General features: G+C 38.3%; 1 protein-coding gene across 3 annotated transcripts; it reads right to left on the bottom strand.

Moving 5' to 3' along the window:
• Window positions 1-14,967: 14,967 nt before the first annotated feature.
• On the bottom strand, window positions 14,968-18,203 carry CcnQ (cyclin-Q). Of its 3 annotated transcripts, none has more exons than XM_043417194.1 (6): window positions 18,049-18,203; window positions 17,036-17,169; window positions 16,821-16,918; window positions 16,173-16,391; window positions 15,416-15,646; window positions 14,968-15,234 (listed from the first exon to the last, which is right to left on the bottom strand). In XM_043417194.1, exons 2-6 carry the CDS (start codon window positions 17,160-17,162, stop codon window positions 15,139-15,141), a joined length of 771 nt encoding a protein of 256 aa, XP_043273129.1. In that variant the 5' UTR covers window positions 17,163-17,169; window positions 18,049-18,203; the 3' UTR covers window positions 14,968-15,138. The 3 variants fall into 3 exon arrangements, with proteins under 3 accessions (XP_043273129.1, XP_043273130.1, XP_043273128.1); XM_043417195.1 differs by having other exon boundaries at window positions 17,036-17,178; window positions 18,049-18,197; XM_043417193.1 differs by lacking the exon at window positions 18,049-18,203 and adding an exon at window positions 17,898-18,042.
• Window positions 18,204-18,242: the final 39 nt, after the last annotated feature.

The following is an 18,242-nucleotide window of genomic DNA, read 5'->3' as shown; positions in this document are numbered from 1 at the left end:
CTCCTTCGGAGTAATAATCAACGTCACACTATTTTTTCAACGCACTCGCGACGTTGTTTTTCTTTCTTTTTCTACCGATTTATCTCGAATTCCAACCGTAACACGTGAATATGTTTGTTTAATGGGAATCCCATTTCACACATAACTTTTAATTTTATCATATACCTCGCTTTTTACGATACGCTCGGAGCGATTCGTTTTTCGATCATTTATCGATGCGGTGCGTCAAAATCTCCTGAGAAATATGCGCAAATAGATTCGTTTTTTTTATTTATTCAGAAGGCCAGTGGTCTGTTCGATTCCTCGAGAAAACTAATGTAGAAAATACCAAAATTGATTTGTTACCGGTAAACAATTGAAAAATAAATAAAATTATTATTACGTGAGCTAATTACGGTAATTCGAGTACTTCTCCGTGAAGCTCTGCTCTGGAAGAGAGCAGCAGAGAATCCATGCGAAGAAGAAATTTCCAGAAAGGCGCTGAAGATTTTCAAGGCGAGGGCTGACGAACTTCATTTAAGAAGCTCCAGGACTTCGGTTCCATCTCTCTAAAAAATTGATAAAGTAAATCTGATTTTTTTTTCACGCTACGTTTGTGGTCGAGGTTCTAGCAGATTCGCGTGCTTCATCTGCACTAAGAAAAAGAGTCATTGGAACAACGAAATGTGGCATTACGGGGTGTGCCAATGAAATATACGATCATCACAAGGTTAAATGTGATTAAACGAACAAAAGAGCTTTGGATCAAACCGCAGATTCATTCTCTCCGAAAACATAGCAGCTAAATGAAAAAAATTCTTCCAATAACATCGATCATTATTGAATCAACATTTTTTTTCTCAATGTGCATGTGAACAAAACTGCGACAATTTGAAGGACGAAGATCGTGAAAATACGATGAGGGTTTTCTAAATATCTTCTCGAACCATAAAAACAGAAAATAAATGAATTTTTTCGTTTTTACAGAATCTCGAGAGAAATGTAACTACCGTACTCTTATGTACTCGACCGTTTTTCAGGCATTTCGATTTTTAAAATTAAGAATACTCGGTATTCGTCATATTGGTACCACAACAAAACGTAACTTTGGGTAATGCAAACGGAAACGGCTCATTGTACCTATGGAAAGCTGTTGCATTCATAATGAATTATATTACATAATATTCCGTTCGAGTTTCGTAGCATATTCATTTTATTTGTGGATAGCATTCGAAGTGAACATTTTGAGGGTGAGCCACCGTGATGAAATTCAGTAGTTGATGTACATGTTTCTGCATACATACCCATGAAAACTTCCAAATAAACGAGCTCTGTGAGCATTGTGTTTGAACGACGACGTCGTTGATTTTACTCTTTTTATTTATTTTTCTCGTTTCGTGCTTTACGGCCTTATTCGAAGTTTATTTCATTGTACGCTGGAGAAATATGTTTGCGGGTATGGAGAATTAACACGGCCGAAGGTTTTCCATCGAGCTTTATTATTGCGATTCTGCTATTATACGTTTTCAAAGTCACTTGACGATGTGTTTTTGCTTGTAATGGCCAGACGGAAGTCGGAGCAAGATCAATAGAGTTTTTCTGTTGTAGAACAAAAAAAAACACCCAAAGTGGACACACTTTGAATCGAATGAAGATTTGGAACGATCGGCAGGCCCTTCGAATATATTTTTTTTTCACGATGGCGAAAGCGCGGTCGTCATTTTATGTCGAGACTTCGAGGATTGCTGGAATGTTCATAGAATCGATGACTGCAGCCATTATTGCGGTGGATTGGAATTTTCGGAAGTTTATCAAAAATCCTATTGAATTAAACCGCATTCGTGTCTGCGTCGTGAACAAATTCAATTTGACGAATGCGCGTATTCATTTTTCAGGAACGACGAGTCACTTCCCCTCCGTTTTTATTCAATAAATTCGCTTATTTCGAGTTGCTGTTAACATCAAATATTCGATTCACTTCTCGATTCGTTTTTTCGATAACGAAGTCAGTGCATGCCTTCATAATTGACTTAAATTTTTTATTGAAGCGCTTTTACGTCCGCCAATATCACTATGATTCCCATGGAAAAAGCTCGGTGGATTCGTCGCAATGAAAATTACAAAGCGACGAAAAAGCCAAACGAAATTACGAGGGCGTTGAGAATTTCCAGCCTCCCCTGTAAATTCGGAATCCCAGTAATCCGAAATCAAATTTTATTCATCATTATTCCAATTTTTTCATAACATTCTGGAAGATTTTCTCTCCGCTCGTGCGAAAGAAAAGAAAAAAATAATAACAGAAAACGAAGAACGACTGGGAGAGAAAGAAATGAAGAGATTCGTCTTTCATTGCGACGCAGTCTTTCTACTTCTCCGTTTCTTAAGATGTTCGAGCAGATCGCATGGGTGTGGTCTTATCAAAAGTTCATATCGACCCACTATCACAAGTGTACGAAACGCTCACGTACAATGGCGACAGACGTCTATATTGAAGACTTTCAAGATTCCTCATTTTTTCTGCCTCCATTTTGACTCACGCTAACCACGCAATTTCTGCCCGCATAAATCAACGAGTCTTTGAGCTTTTTTTTTAGTAACAACAAGAGTTAAAATTATCGAATATTATTAAAAATTGCACAATCAAAAAATTTTTCTTTCGAATTCAGTAACTTCAGTTCCGAAACTCTTATGAATTGTTCATCGCACGACGAGATGTTTATTCATGAACCGTGTACACGAAACAAGCTCGTAATCTGTAGATATACTGTAAAAATATTCTATCAGCTCGCCAACGAAACACCGCGGCCATTGTAACTCTTTTATGCCGGCGAATGAATTAATCTCTGCTGAACTCGTTACGATTTTCGAAGACTTTAAATTCCGTATTAAAGCGCTCGCTAATCGGAGTCTGCGCGTACGCTCGTTTAGTTAATGTTTTTTTCGAGCAGATTAAACACTCCAATAATCAGGATGACTTTCTGTGTATAAATAACATTGGTGAGATTTTTTTTTTTTGTTAATTCAAACAGTTTCATTTCTCTAGACAAAAATATTTGAACGAAATATTTCTGAGGTTAGATACAATGCTTTGGAAATGATGGAACAAGTCGTAGATCGAAACAACGAAGCTTTGGTGCAGCTGGCAAAATTTGAGTTGAGGCATCGAACCATTTTAATGTTTGAGTTTCAAACCCATGTTTGGTAAAGCAACTGAAAGGCTTTCGGAGTTGTTCGAACAAAAGCGTTTCGTTGATTCCGTGGATCGATCTACGAGAAATTTTCATGATTTATTCGAAGAAACTTAAGTGCTTGGTTTTGAAGAAGAATTCGTTGGATCAACTAAATTTTCTCCCATCAAAATGGGTTTGCGTTTCAACAGACATTTTTTTTCTCTGCGTCTCATTAAAATCATTTGCGGACACTGAGACCCAACGAAATTTCGAGACGATCACCGTTTATTCAATTTGCTAGTTTACACATACAAACAAGTATTTCATCGAGCTGATTAAGATGTTCGCGAATCTGAGGCTAAAAAAACATCAATTTTTCGTTTTTTACTTCCTTTATCCTCCGATTAATCCGTGTGATGAATTTCAGCCTGAAAAAATTCGTTTGAAATTTCTTGTTGTATTGTATTGTTTGGGAATATAAAAAATTGAAAAAAATGTAACTTTTCTCGAGACGCAAGGGAAGCCCTGAGCTTCGTAAACATGCATTGAACAAATTAGTTCAGTTCTTCCATAACGTTGCCATCTGCTTCGTAAAAACTTCTTCCACACTCTCCTCTCGCGTACTTGGAGTCACTTCAAAAGCGGTATTCGTGGATTAGCGGTGACTTTGGAACTTTCTGGAAAATCGGTGATTTGTCATAATGCGAACGGTGTAAAGTTTTGTCAAAGTTTCAGCCCATATACGCAGCCATGCGTGCTATTCCCCATCCTTTTTGGACCGGCGGCTGCTGAATATCAAATCTACATAACCCTCATGTTTTCAAAGCCTCGTGCGCGCTTTTTTTTCCGTATACGGTCATGAAATATGGCTGAAAAATGATACACCATGAAGTAGAGCGAGGTGAATCGGATTTGATGTTCAACTCAAACAAATTCCTTGACAAACTTATAACATCGTATATATAATTTTGATAAAAATAAATTGTCTGGACAATTGAACCGGGTTTACTACTTATTTGAAAAAACAAAGAAAAATTGAAAGCTTTGAAATTGTTTTTTTTTGCGAATCAACACATGCATGTTTGCTTCATTCGATGAATATTTTAATTCGTCCGTTTGCGTTTCGAATAACAATTGCGTGAGTCGAGAAAGGCTATCACCAGAGACAATTGGAAATAAAAATGCAGAATATAAAAATGATAAAGTGCGGAGATATTTATTTGATGAATGATCTCTCAACTCTGCTGGCTACTGGTTTCCAAGTAATCTAAATTCTCCAAGTTAATTCTCGCGGAAGCAGTAGTTTGTCGCCTCAATATCGATCAACGAGTTGCCAGAATTCCTTACTAATTTACCGAAGTACCAGCACGTTCGGAAGTGTCAATACAATAGTTTGGCCTTGAGAAAAATTCCAAAGCTGAACTCAAAAAAGCTGGAAATCATTGTTACCGCTCATCTAAAGTCGCGTTAGCGACTCAAGACAAGTAAATCTATGTTTAAGGGAGTCGCTCCCAGAGACTCTTTACAGGAGCGACCGAGTTTCCAATTCTTTTTAAATGTTCTTACTCTAATAAAAAAATAATGACACAAGTTTTTAATACTAGATCGTCTCAGACGGTTGGACAGGACTGCCCAATCGTGCTGTCAATTATCACCCTCATAAAAATCAGCCGAGTCGCATCTACGCTTCAAATTCTTAACTCTCGTATGAACGAAGTAGAAATTTAGCGCATTCGTCATTCGAAAAAAATGATAGAACATACTCGAAACTGGTGAAAGGCCTCAGTCGCCTGACTGGCCATAAATGACTATACAAAACGCAATAACGTTCGTGCATAATAATGAAAGATCTCGAGCTCGGTGTAACACGACGTGTTACTTTTGTACCGAAACTTTAAAACTCAATTCTATTGACGAAACACAAGTGTTGACTTCGCCATTGGAGAAAATCAATATACATCGTTTCAACAGATTCGAAAAGCTTCTCAATGTTGGATCATTCACCTGTATAAGACTCCTACATCACTGCAGGGGGGCAAGCTCTTTGTTCGCGTCTTGTGTCATGGGTGTTTGCCAAATAGAACCCTAGACTCGTGCTCCCTTTTTTTCTCCATGGTATACATGCCCGTCCCCTCGATGATGCGGCTAGTTGGGCATCAAACCTTTATATTTTGTACGGTGCTTATGCAGAGGGGTTCTTAGAGTTGGGAGCAACAACGATGCAAAGAATGTTGGGGGGATACACGTGCAACGAGCGTGTCCCCTATGGGGTCCCCCTCCCCCCCCCCCCCCCCATCTTCCTTCCCCGACCTATTAACTCAGACGTGGCGTGGACCATATTTTCACGAGAATCAATAGTCCGTAGATTTATAGCCCCTCGTATAGTTTTATAAAACGATTTAGCAACACCGACCACAACCAGTAATTCTTAATGTCCGAATGCCTCCTCGCAATAAATGATCCGCGCGTTATCATTATTTACGAAATGTGGCTCTTTACCGAGTGTGAAAATCGTACTGTTACAAATAAAACAAGGACAAATGGGACTTGGTACTGTGATTTGAAAAAAAAGGCTTTCGTTCGATAAGACGCTCGATTGGGCGAGCTGACACTGAAACGAATCATCGTAACAGTACTCTGAATTATTGAATCGGAATCAAATCTTTTGAGAGCGCAATCATTTTTTTCAAATCTACCGAGCAGCAAACTAAAATACACGTATCCATGGAGAAAAAAATGTCTCGCTGCACGAAAAGTTACTTCGAACGTTGTTTTCGATGGAACTCGGTCATCGGTGGAGAACGATGGAGCTCGGTCCACTGGAAATCGCAGGCAATCGCATTGATAGCATAAAATGACTTAATTATCGATATCAGTGTATCAATGAGCCATTTTTATGTATGCCGAAAAGCCTGCGAAGCTACTGAATCAGATATAAAAGATTCATATGTATTTTATGAAGAGGAGCTTTTCACTTTTGGTCTTTCGTCTGTGTGGTTTTAGTTGGACACGTGATCATCCGCGCCGCCTCCTCCCAATTGAAAGTCACGATAAGCTCCGTCACGTGCCTTTCTGTTTATATAAATTTTTCTGTGTACCGTTAGACCGTTTGGTCTAGACTAGTTCAACAAAAGATATTTGAGTATATGCCCAGTGATTCACGGATCGCACCCTACGAGAAAAAGGACCTTTCGTACTCGTCAATTCATCGGGGGAGATAGTTTATTGCCCATTGCTTACTTCATGATCTTCAAACGCTCTCGCATATATACATTAAAGCTATCCGTCCGCTAGCTCCGTGTGAAGTCGCGAAACTTTTGCGTTTCAGGATTCTGTAACGCCCTCGACGACTAGCTTCACCCTTGACGCGAAACAAACGTTTTCCCTTGATCTTTCGCAAAGGGGAAAGAGATAAATACATTCTCTCTTATGTTTCATGCCGATCAGCCATCGTCATCCGAGTGACACGATTCGTTCCAAAATACTCGCGGCAATACCTACGGGGAGAAACTTTATCGACGAATTCTTCGCTTTTCAAATTCGTTATCCTCGCGGCTGTGTTCCGAGCCGTCAAAGAAACCGATAAAAAGACAAATCTTCAACACGAAAATACTGAAAATCCAAACATTTCTCAGGCGAAAATTGGAAACCAAACAAATTTTTGGTACCAAAAGGAACTTTTTCGCGTCTCGTAAAAATGATTTCAAAAACTACCCTTGAATGGGCAACCCTCCGCTGAACGACGCCTGAAAGTTGACAAACCTCGATCGCTCGCAAGTCACAATTGACGTTCTTGCATGTGGCTGTCAACTGAGTCGCCACGAGTGCGCCAAAAATGAGTGCTGATTCCAGAAGTAAAATTTTCCTGGATTGTTCGTGTTTGGTACAAATAAACCCGCGCTCATTTTCCTCGTGTTTTCTGAACGATCAAAAGCTTCCGCGTCCTGCCGGACGAACGAATGCTGTAGAAAATTTTCACTTCTAAAGGACTCCAGGAGAGCTCGGCTGTTCGCCCGTCCTGATGAACGACGAAACTTGCAAGAGAAGCTAATCCAATGTTTCGATATGAATTAAATTAAACTTCGCGCAGTGGCCGTACGAGCGTCGATTTTTGATCGCTCGCACGTGAGGACTTAACTGCAGAGTCAGGTATCATTGCCGCCTTTTTCTCCTAATCCCTCAGTCCCTAGACCTGCCCTTCTGACCGAACCCCTGTTTTTCCCTACTCCATTTTTCAAACTGTTACTACCCCTGCGAGTAGTTTTCAATTTAAAATGCTGATATCCCATTGAGCACATCGAGTTAATAAGTCATCAAGTTTATTCGAGTTTTCGAGTCGGTAAGCTGAACACCAGAATGAGTTTCCAAAGAATGTTTTCTGTCACTAAGAAAAAAGGCATTGGAACAACGAAACGTGGGATTACGAGGTGCCAATGAGATATATGATCGTCATTTTCTTCGAAAGCATTACAGTTAAATGAAGAAAATTCTTTCAATAGCATCAATTGCTATTGAAGCAACAAATTTTTTTTCTCAGTGTACTTTATGACCAGTGGCCATCGATTCAAATTCCTCCTGTTTCTTCAGAATGTTCGCAATGCAACATTCCCAGATTTTTTATTCCAAATCGTTCTGCATTGTGAACGTTTTCATGGTAAAAGATTTTTTCCTGTTTTTCTCGTCCTCTGCGGTTGCAAATTGAATCGAAAAGTCGGTCGTTTTCACTCGTTTAGTAAACATTAAAAATAAAACGTTTTTGGCCCCGCCGCGAATGATTATTATTTCCCAAGATGACTCAATTACACGAATAATATTTTCCAGCTTATGTGCGCCTCAGTGGCAACGACTTTCGCTGCAAAGCATTTAGATTATTTTTACCGTTCCGTGTAGACGTGCCACTAATCCTAACGCTGCGTTAATATATTCTCCGCCCCGGAACGGATCGCCCATCGTGCATTAGGGTAGCGGTATTAGTATCAATTTATTCCGTGTTAACGCTTCGGGCACGTGACTTCTGTGCCTTAAAACCTCCCACATTTGTGGTATAGCGGTGTAGGAAGACGTCGATGAAGAGACATTTTTATCCGAGGATCTCGTGACATCATAAATGCAGCGTTTAACGATCTTTCGAACTCAACAGCGCAGAAGAAGGTTCATCAACGCCCTCGAAACCGTCAAATTCTCGTTTTTTGCCACTTTACCCCAATTTTTTTCAAATAAAAATAAACAAAAAACAATTTTTCACGCAATTGGCCAACTTTTAAGCATTTCCATTTTCTCCATGACGTTTTGATTCCACATTTTTTTTCTTCATCCGATCTTGGCTAAAATTCCGTCGTTTTTGGTAAACATCGCAACTTTCACGATCGGATATAGAAACGTTCGTTGGCACGACGGTGTCAAACCCGGACAGTGGCTTTGAAAAACAGCCGCAGAAGTTGCTTCGCTCAAAGATTTGCAACACTCCGCCGTTTTCTTGGTTCGATAGTGTCGGATTTCGTAATCGTTTCGGATAATCGGATTGAAACGTGCTCCGAACGATGTCGACCCTCTCACTGGGTAACTAAAAGTCACATGAGGGGTTGAACAATTATTTCAAGCTTCTATTTTATGATAGGCTGAGCAAGATATAGGGTGAAAGGACTGAGACAAGGGACAGCTGTTGCATGGCACCGGCTGCTCAGACAATATCCCGGCTCGATTTGGAGGCTGACGGTGCCCGTTTTTTCCTTCCCGATGTCAGCCTGTTACGCGCGCATTCCGCATTTCTTCGAGCAATAAGACGCTGAACATTACAACGCGCTGCTGGACCCTGTGCATACGTGAAAAGAACTGTCACGGAGAATTTTGCGAATTCGACATTTTTTCCGAGCTTTTTTTCAAATGCGCCTTCATATGTAGAGGAAGGAATGAACTTTCGGGGGCGTGTTGATCTTTCCCGAATTCCTCGCGTCTCATAAAGATGGACAAGTTGCCGCGTGAACGTTGAATATTCGTATCAAATACGCGAAATCCAGACATTCGAGTTATTCAGAGCTGCTCCGCCTTCGCAATACTACTGACAGCACTTTTTTTACGCTGCAATCAAATTGGATGAAATTTTCAACTGAATTCTTCCTGCGCTAAGCAAAAATATCAGCCTGGCAACGAATTGTCCTCGAAGCTCGCAATCACTTCCGCGACGCCTTCGGCACACCATTTACCATGAGCATCATTGAAGAAGCCTCGAGAGGCTGCAAAGTTTCTTTCAATGTCCTGGCTCACGATAATTGTCCCCGCGACGCAATATTTGCAGTTTGACACTTTTTAGACGAGCATCGACGAATGAAAATTCGTTACGATCCTCAATGATTCGTTCTGAATTGAGCGCGCAATGAAAAGTCGAACGAGAAGTGGAGAATTTGCTATAAAGAATTGTTAAACGATGGCTCTGAAAGTCCAGCTGTCGTGGGCATTTATTCCCAATTACAAATGTAACTTGACGCACATTTACCTTGAAACCCGAACGAAAAATTGATCGAACTTATGTTTTGTGCAAAGTTTGTATAATTAAGTTGAAGTTTATGTTCTTGTTTAAAAGTTATTCAGGCGTAAACGCTTCTCGGGCAGGTTCTCATTGTTCACTCGTGTTTGTTGAATGCTCTATTCTACCACTCCTAAGAGACACCAACACGCCCCTAGATCTCATGAGTTTCAGGTGGGCGGTAGCACCCGCGTCGTAAAACTGTGACGTATATATGACAGGACGGAGGTCGGGTCGGAACTTTCGACGACGAAACAAAAGTTTTCATATGCACTGGCATCTGCCATTTTCTTTCCCATTTTCCCTTCATTCCTTATCATTTTCATTCCCATTTTAATAACGAATTTGACATTGTTATCGAGCGAACTTGGGATCGAAATTTTCTTCCTTTCACCGTCGTTGTTCCACTGTTTCCTGCGGATCTTTGTCGGTGGATTTGGAAACTGATCTGATAATAATCGATTCAACGGGACGGTGGATACGAAAGTAGTCAAATAATGACAATCAAAGCCGAAATAATTTTGCCAATATTTATAAGTTTTCTCCCCTCGAAATGCGGTCACGAAATAATTGATACCAAAAATAATTTATAAACGCTCTTGCGATAACGTCGTCCATGGAAGCGCAGCATTTTTTCAACGAAATTCGCCAGATTCCTGACTGCTGATACTCGAGCTACGCAGCAGACTTGACGGAAATTGTGCTCTAGAAAAACTGTTGAATTCGAGGCGCTCTGCTCGGACACAAGAAAATTTGTTATTTTTGCACAAATAAAAAAAAAGTGGGCAAGTGACTTGATATTTCTAAGTTCTGACCTTTGATGCGGAGAGATTAAAAAACAAAATGTTGTATTAAAAATGGTGCATCTCGAGAAATTATGATGGAAGTGAAAACTCGATTCCTGTATGAGAATAAAACGTACTTGAAAAATAGTTTGTTTCTGAAAAAAAAATCGCAATTTTCTCTTCCAGTTATATGCAGGATCAACTCTTTTGTATATGAGAAGATCGAAATTGCATTCTTTCCTCGAGTACGTACAAAGTATTTTTTTAATAACAGCGATATACACATTTTTGAGAGAAAAAATGCAATAAAAATAGCCCGAGTCTTCTTGAGTTGATGCAGAATACGTTTTTCATAAAACTTCATTTTCTCCACATAATAAAAAAATGTTACGGTGCAATGAAAACATGAAATTTGGCGCATGAGCATAGCACGTCGGCCCAAAGTAAAGGCAATACTACTCGAGAGCAAGACCCTCAGCGAGAAACGACAATGTTCGCTGATAAAAACGAACGTGACCTCAATTTCGACGAGCACTCACAAGAATTCTGTTCAAATGAATTTCTGCCTCTGACATTTTCAATTTTTCAGGTTTTCGAAAAAACATCCAAATATTTGATCGCTTTTGTCAAAAATCCAAGTTACGATATACAACAGAAATTCGAGAAAAATTCACCAAGCTTTTTTAACGGTTATGGAATGCCAGACGAAAAAAAATGTCATTCTTTTGCCGGCTTTTGTAATAATGAATACGAACAACGGTCCGCGCGTGTGGCTGCTGGAAAATATCACGAATGCAGTAGCAAAGAGAAGTGTCCACTATCAACGACGAATAATATTAGTCCTAGCTCCGGAAGAGACAATGAATTCTTTCACTTTTGTTCGAGCTACGAGAAAAGCGCGCAATTAAAATAAACTCGGGATAAAGAAAACTGAGAAAGAAATTCAAATTAGCAATTGTTCTGCAGCGTTTTACAGAAGAACGAACATTTCTGTGTCCACTCCGGCACAGAACTTGGCTCCAGCCAGAAGGCAACTCAGTAAGAGTTTGTTCAACACCATTTTATCTTACGTACGAACATAAATCGTCCCCATGGGAAACCACTCGGTTTCCCACTCGTGTGCTCATGCATTATTAGCCGCTAATCGTGTCCGGCTGACTTTTTATTTCCATCCAGAGGAAGTGACCAGTTCGCAGTGACACGGAGTTAAATTTTTTCAACTTTTCTCTCCGAACAATTATTTGTTATTTCTTAAGTAGGTATTCCGCTGTAGGAAACTTTTACTTTCAACATTTTTTCACTCATTTCGTCTTGATCACCGATGCATGATATACTTTTCTGCCTCCGTGGTGCTTAACCGATGTGGTAGGGGTAGTTTTATTAAAACTCACGTCGATAGCCGAGGAGAAACGCAAGGGAGAGCTCTCCTATAGGGTGAGGTTTACGCTTTATATAGCTGTGTTCCGAGGGTAGAAGCCCTTTATGCGAAACGCTCGTCGAGGACGAATCCTCCCTGCGCCGAGTACGACAAAATCCTCGGGGCTGAGTTGGACATCGTAATAAAATGAGGTTTCTCGTTCTGTCCTACCGAATTTGTGTAAATATAGAATATTTCGAGTTTTTTTTCAACTCGACTTCGAATGAGAGTATTTCAGGTGTCACTGTCAAAACTGTCATGACATCATCGTGGTTGCAGCTCGAATGAAGGGACATTTCGTGGTTCAAGTTTTCCGATTTTTTTATAAAAATTTCTTTTAATTTTATGCCAATTTATAACATTAATGTCAAATTTATATTAATCCCAATGCGTTTATCAGCGAAAATTGCGTAAAACTTTCAATTCCTTCAAACGCCTCGTCAATTTTTAACGCTTTAATTTAATTTTTTTTATCAATTTCTCGTCATTTTTTATTATCTTCTTTCGCCAACGAATGAGTCCAAATTGCTAAATAATTCATCGTTTTTCATTCGTAATTTTTAATTTTTCAAAAATAAATAAGTGGATAGAAAAACGAATTTGTCAGGAATAAGTTTGAATAATATTTTCAATAAGCTGTCATTTTTCCAATCATTTTATCATTTTTTTTATTAAGTTCTCACATTCAACTCAGAATTAGCGAAAACTGAAAAACCGGTGGAAGCAGCAGGGCTGATAAAATGTGGAGTTTTGGAAGGAAAGGAGCAGCGGATTGTGAGCATATAAAGGGAGTATATCCAGGCAGCGAGTCTTCTCACGAGCTTACCGGCAGGCGCCAATATATCTATCTGTTATCCGAGTCACCAATACACTGCGAGCGCCCCGTCAAGCTAGGATATTAAACTCTGTGTATTGGTCGACGGCTTCTGCGGCTACGGCTGTGCTTGCCCTTGTTTGTACTCGATGCCATAGCAAACGGATTCACACATGCACGTACCCTTTGTATACGATGCTTGATCCGACACATAAGAAAAAAAATAGAGACCATTGAGCCTTCGATGCTCAATGTGGATTTTAACGTCAACGATATTCAACCAGACTCCGCGGTGACGTTGACGGATTTCTCAGAAACATCTTCATATTAAACTTTTGATTTTTCTTCTTTTATTACGCAAATCTTCTTTCGCGAATTCTCTTTCAGAAAGACCTTTGCGCATTTAACGCTTTATTTTTCAATTTTTATCATGCAAATGTGCGTGCAGATGCCCCAAGAAATCTTGCATTTGTGCATTATTGTCACGATTATCACGGAATGAATCGAATCGCATTAAATTCTGTTGGAATGTCAAGTGCGGTCCCGACGAAGGAGTCGAATCCGTGAAAATTAAAACAAAATATGAAACGAGTAGCCGGGACTGCGACTCGATGCTAATTATTATTGTCACGAATTTCAAACTCAAGCCACTCTCAAATACTCTCAAATTTGCATTTTTCCATTTTTTTTTTTATTTTTTTTTTGACTAATTTCTGTTATCACGACAATCAAGTTGAAACAGAACGACATTTTTTTCATTTCGAACTTTTGATTTGTAAATTATGCAGCTATTTGATTGACCAATTTTGGTTTATCACTGGCTCCTTAAACATTAAATTTGTTGACTTTTATACGTTAGGGAACAATGTTTAATTTAATTTTGAAATGTAACTGGAGTTTAGTGCTTGGACGATAAATTTAGAAAATTCGAGCTCATAAACAGCGGTCTGTGCGGAGCCCTAAATTTGAGGCAGAGAATTTCCACAATTTCATTGCAATTAATGGGGACCCTGTGAGTCTGCGTCACATGGAACTCGGCAGTCACATTTTTTGCATCTATGATTACGAAAAATGTTAAAAATACTTGTAAAATCAATTGTCGGTTGGTTGAATCATTTTCATTTGAAAAAACGGAAGAAACGAGCTGAATATGGGCAACGATGAGGATTTCGCATCCACTCCTTGTTTACCAACAGCGATAAGGGCGTTGATGATGTTCCATTGCGAGGATCTTTCCAAAAGTCGCTTCGGGAGGAGCCACCACTCGAATGGGTGACCCGTGTGCATGTGGCCATTCGCCGACTGGTGCATCGATCGCTAGGCAGGCGAGGTATAGCTTTGTGAAAATCTCGTCGCTTGTATCGACCGGGTTGCCCACTCGTTTTGAAGAATTCACTTAAAATCAATTTTTTTTCGATATATTTCGATGTTTTTATTCAGACAGTAAAGATCCCGTCAAAAATTTCCTGCAAAAAGTGTTTATTGTAATACGAAAACGGTGCTCTGTGAATTTTTTATATTTTGGAAGTGAATGACCGGAGATTTTTCTTATGAAAATTACATTTTCAGAATAAAAAAAAATTTTATGTATTATTTTCATCAATTCTGAACGATAAAAAGGGCACATAAAAAATCGTCCAACAAAAACGTTGCTTTTGCATAAAAATGGTGAAATGACGAATGACGATGAAACGTTGGGGGCGGGTATTTAACGCGAAAACAATCAGTGCTGGTCCAGTTGACTCTGTTCGGACACAAAAAATTGAGGACCTAATTCTTACACAATTTAACGCTTTCCCCAAAAAGACGATAACATTATTTCTAGCCTTTTCGATAGTCTAAAAATCTTCCTAAAACCTTAAAAAAGTGATTTCTTTTATCATTGCAAAACTCAAGGGTATACGCCAAAAAATGCTTGAGAAAATTCGCTCTCGATACATTCAAGCAGCAAAATTCATTCCTGGAAAATTCGCATTACACGACTCCGTGCGCCCCTCACGCGTACCCCCGCTTTCCCCACACACAGACATGCGCGTCAAAATGCTTGCGCTGACTCTACTTTTCCGTAAAAACCATGGTTCCCAGCGCACACGCTGAAAAACTCTCACTCACTGCATCGCCCCACACACACGCAAACACGGTCACGATTTGGTGATGTTGAACATCAATTTTGAGGAAAGCTACTAAACTGCATATCTATTAATCCCAAAAAGTGTGTCCGAATGTACTCATGAATTTTAGACTTGTTAAAAGAAAAATTGAAAGAAAAAAATCGAATATTGGTATTCCAATTAAAAGTGTTTACTGATATTACATACACTTCAAGTATTCGTATCACAAAAAGTTCATTCATCGGAGTACGTCACATTTAAACAACTGCCTAACCCCATGGGTTTTATTATAAATTATCGAATGTATCAACGCTCCCTCAACAGAGAAGCAGAATGTATTCAATTGTCTCTCGTTTCCAATTCTTCATCATAGGCCGCCATGACTTTTTCCATTATTTCCCATAATTTGTCCCGGGTGAGATCTTGGCAAAATACCTGCAATAGGAAAATCCGATAAGACTTGATTGACGTCACGAATTTCTCTTTCTTCTAATTCGTCGGTTGATAATCTTAAATGGTATTCCATTCCAGAAGAAACTTTGATGTCGTCAATGAATAAAAACAATCAATCGTATTGGCAAATTTCTAAAAAACTATTTAAGTCACTGAATCTCACATTGAACCACGGTTGCTGATCACACTCGTCCATCAAAGGTACAACAACGCCGTATATTTGCAAAGCTAAATTAATGCAGGCTATGGCAACCAAATTTGGTGGATAATCAAGAACCGCTGGGGAATGATGAAAATCTTGTAACAATGCCATACTAGTTTTTGTAACGGGATATTTGTTCCACTCTTCATCTCCAAACCAAGCGTGCAACGATCGCAAGTAATGTAGAATATACTGAAACGATAAAAAAAAAATTATTTTCGAGATAATTATTCTGGCGTATTTTATTTCGTATATATTTGACTTTCAATTCGAAAAATTGAAAGTTTGCAGTTAGTTTAATCTACGATTTTTTGAATAAAAAACGATGAACATCGACTCTGCATTATCAATCGGTTATGTTGGTCTAGAAAGCGTGTATTAAATAGTAACAATTATACGAGTCAAAGGAATAGCCTCACGTTTGATACTACAAATCACTCGAATATGAAGGGATTTTAAGGAATCCAATAAATCTGTGCAATGCAATTTTGTTGTTATAGATTCGCAAACCAAATTTTTTCGTTATAATAAAACAGTTTCTTGTTATTACAGTTCTTAGCATTTGCACGAATACATTTTCCACGAAAAATCTGACCTTTCAATTGTACGAAGAAAATATTTGTACACAACATATTTGGAAAAAAATGTGACAACCTATAGCTGGAAAGATTCAAAATTATGAGAAAAAAACGATGTTCAAATGTTTTTGTTCGTGCACCTTGTGTGGATGAATCGGTGTTACTTGGAACTTCAGCATCCTCATAATGAGAAGCTCTGCTTGAACAATCCCATCACGAATACTCCAATACTGATCTCCCAGTTCAAGAGGTTGGGAGCCTCGCTGAAGGGTATTTGTAGCCACATTCATAACGTCGCGAATTTTCAAAACATCATCCTTCACTTTCCCTGCTAGGTAGAGGCAAGTGGCAGCTATAAGCTGTATTGAAAAATATTTTTATTGTACAAAAGTGAACGAATCGACTCTTCAACATCATCAAACTTTGCATTATTGGAATACAAATATATCTTTTTCCACATATAGTACAAAGCTTTACTCCAATGTTTTGCTCTAAACATTGGGTGAATCAAACAACTGAATCTTCAGCAGACATCCCAATTTTGAAAATTAATAAGTGTATGAGTAGCAAACATTTTTTTCACTTTTAATCAATGATACACATTGAAAGACAGATAACTGTATTTGCTAGAATTTTAATTGCAAATCACTGCCGAAGATAAACAAATAGTTTAATATAATAAGCAAGCAAAAATGTATCAAATGCTTAGTAAAACATTGATCGTCTGTGAAGAAATGTTATTTAATGAATTTATTTTACATAAAATTTTCTAGATAATAATTACTTACATAGCAGTCATATCCTTGAGCCGTAGCTTCTTTGAGAAACCGATGATACAATGTTGTTGCTGTAGAAATCGTCAGAGGATGGGCATCGAGCTTCAATCCTTGAATATCACAAAAAAGAAATATTTGAAAATTAGAATTTTCTTTTTATACAAAAAAGTATTGGAATTTGAAAGCTGATTCAAGAGTTAGGAATCAAGTAAATTAATAGGACATACCACACTCAAAAATGAATCGTGAAACGGTGAATAGATCGTTGGTTGCAGTGTAATCTATAGTTATACTCTTCTGTAATGAACTGCGTTTCTCTCGTTGCAGAGCAAGGACATCGATGACGTCTTTCATTTTTGAACTATAAAACCAGTTAACAGACATTGCAAATGTAAATTTTTGTTGCTACCATTTTTCTTTGATTCTAATGCACAAAAAATTTTGCATTGAAAAGCAATGTGCATGGCTTATAACAGTAGTCCAAGAAAGGGTTAACATAAGTATTGAAAAAGTTCTTGTTCAAACTACACTGATTTATTCAATGAAAACAACCAGAAATTTAAATTCAAAGTGTATTCTGAATAGGAACATCAATTAAAAATATTTAGTTCTCATTAGGGAAAGGCACAATAACAGTTTAACTAAAATTTTAGAAGTCTTGCAATTTTTTTTTGCTATTTCAATCTTATGTTAACTAAAACCACGATTTTATGAACCTCGCTTCTTCTGAATACAATAAAAATAAAATTCTTTAACTGTTTGATTGTAGGAAATCGTCATTCATTATGGTCTTACTTGGTGTAAATTTATTTCTCACGAAAAAGAAACTTATTGATACTTCGCATCATTTTTTGTATAAATACGTGAAGAAAGGATTATATATTTATGGTCGGTGAAACATCACATTGATCTGTTCAATTCTTCCATTGCAGATGAGTGCGACAGTATCTAAACACGTGAGGTGTTATTTATGTGTTGTAAAATTAAATTCGTGAATTTCATACGCGGTGAAAACTTTAAATCCATACGACAATGTGGACTACAGGGTGTTGAGCAATATTAAATAGAAAAAGGTGATTAACGTTTAACCTCAAAGTTTCAGTCGGCGTTGGTTCCGAAGGGTTCATTGTATGTATTCACTACTCTTATAGTAGTGTAAATTGTGATAATGAATTCCTCTTATATTTTCGTCACACTGTTATATTTTTATTGAAAACATTCAATACAATAGCACACTTACAATTCCGATCGTTCGAGTTCACAGAGTGCTTTTCATACGTATAAATTGTTTACTAATACTATTTTCATTTTATTCTTTCTGTTCCCGAATATATTTTATACCGCTTTGCCGCTTTACGATCTCCTGCCTGCCCACGCTGCCGCAACAAAAACTGGTATATAAAACATATATATATGAAACTGCACAATAATGAT

This window comes from Venturia canescens, chromosome 4 (assembly GCF_019457755.1).
Source record: "Venturia canescens isolate UGA chromosome 4, ASM1945775v1, whole genome shotgun sequence".
NCBI classification, from domain to species: Eukaryota; Metazoa; Arthropoda; class Insecta; order Hymenoptera; family Ichneumonidae; genus Venturia; species Venturia canescens.
The sequence above is the reverse complement of the archived record's forward strand: the minus strand, read 5'-3'. Positions and strand labels throughout refer to the sequence as shown.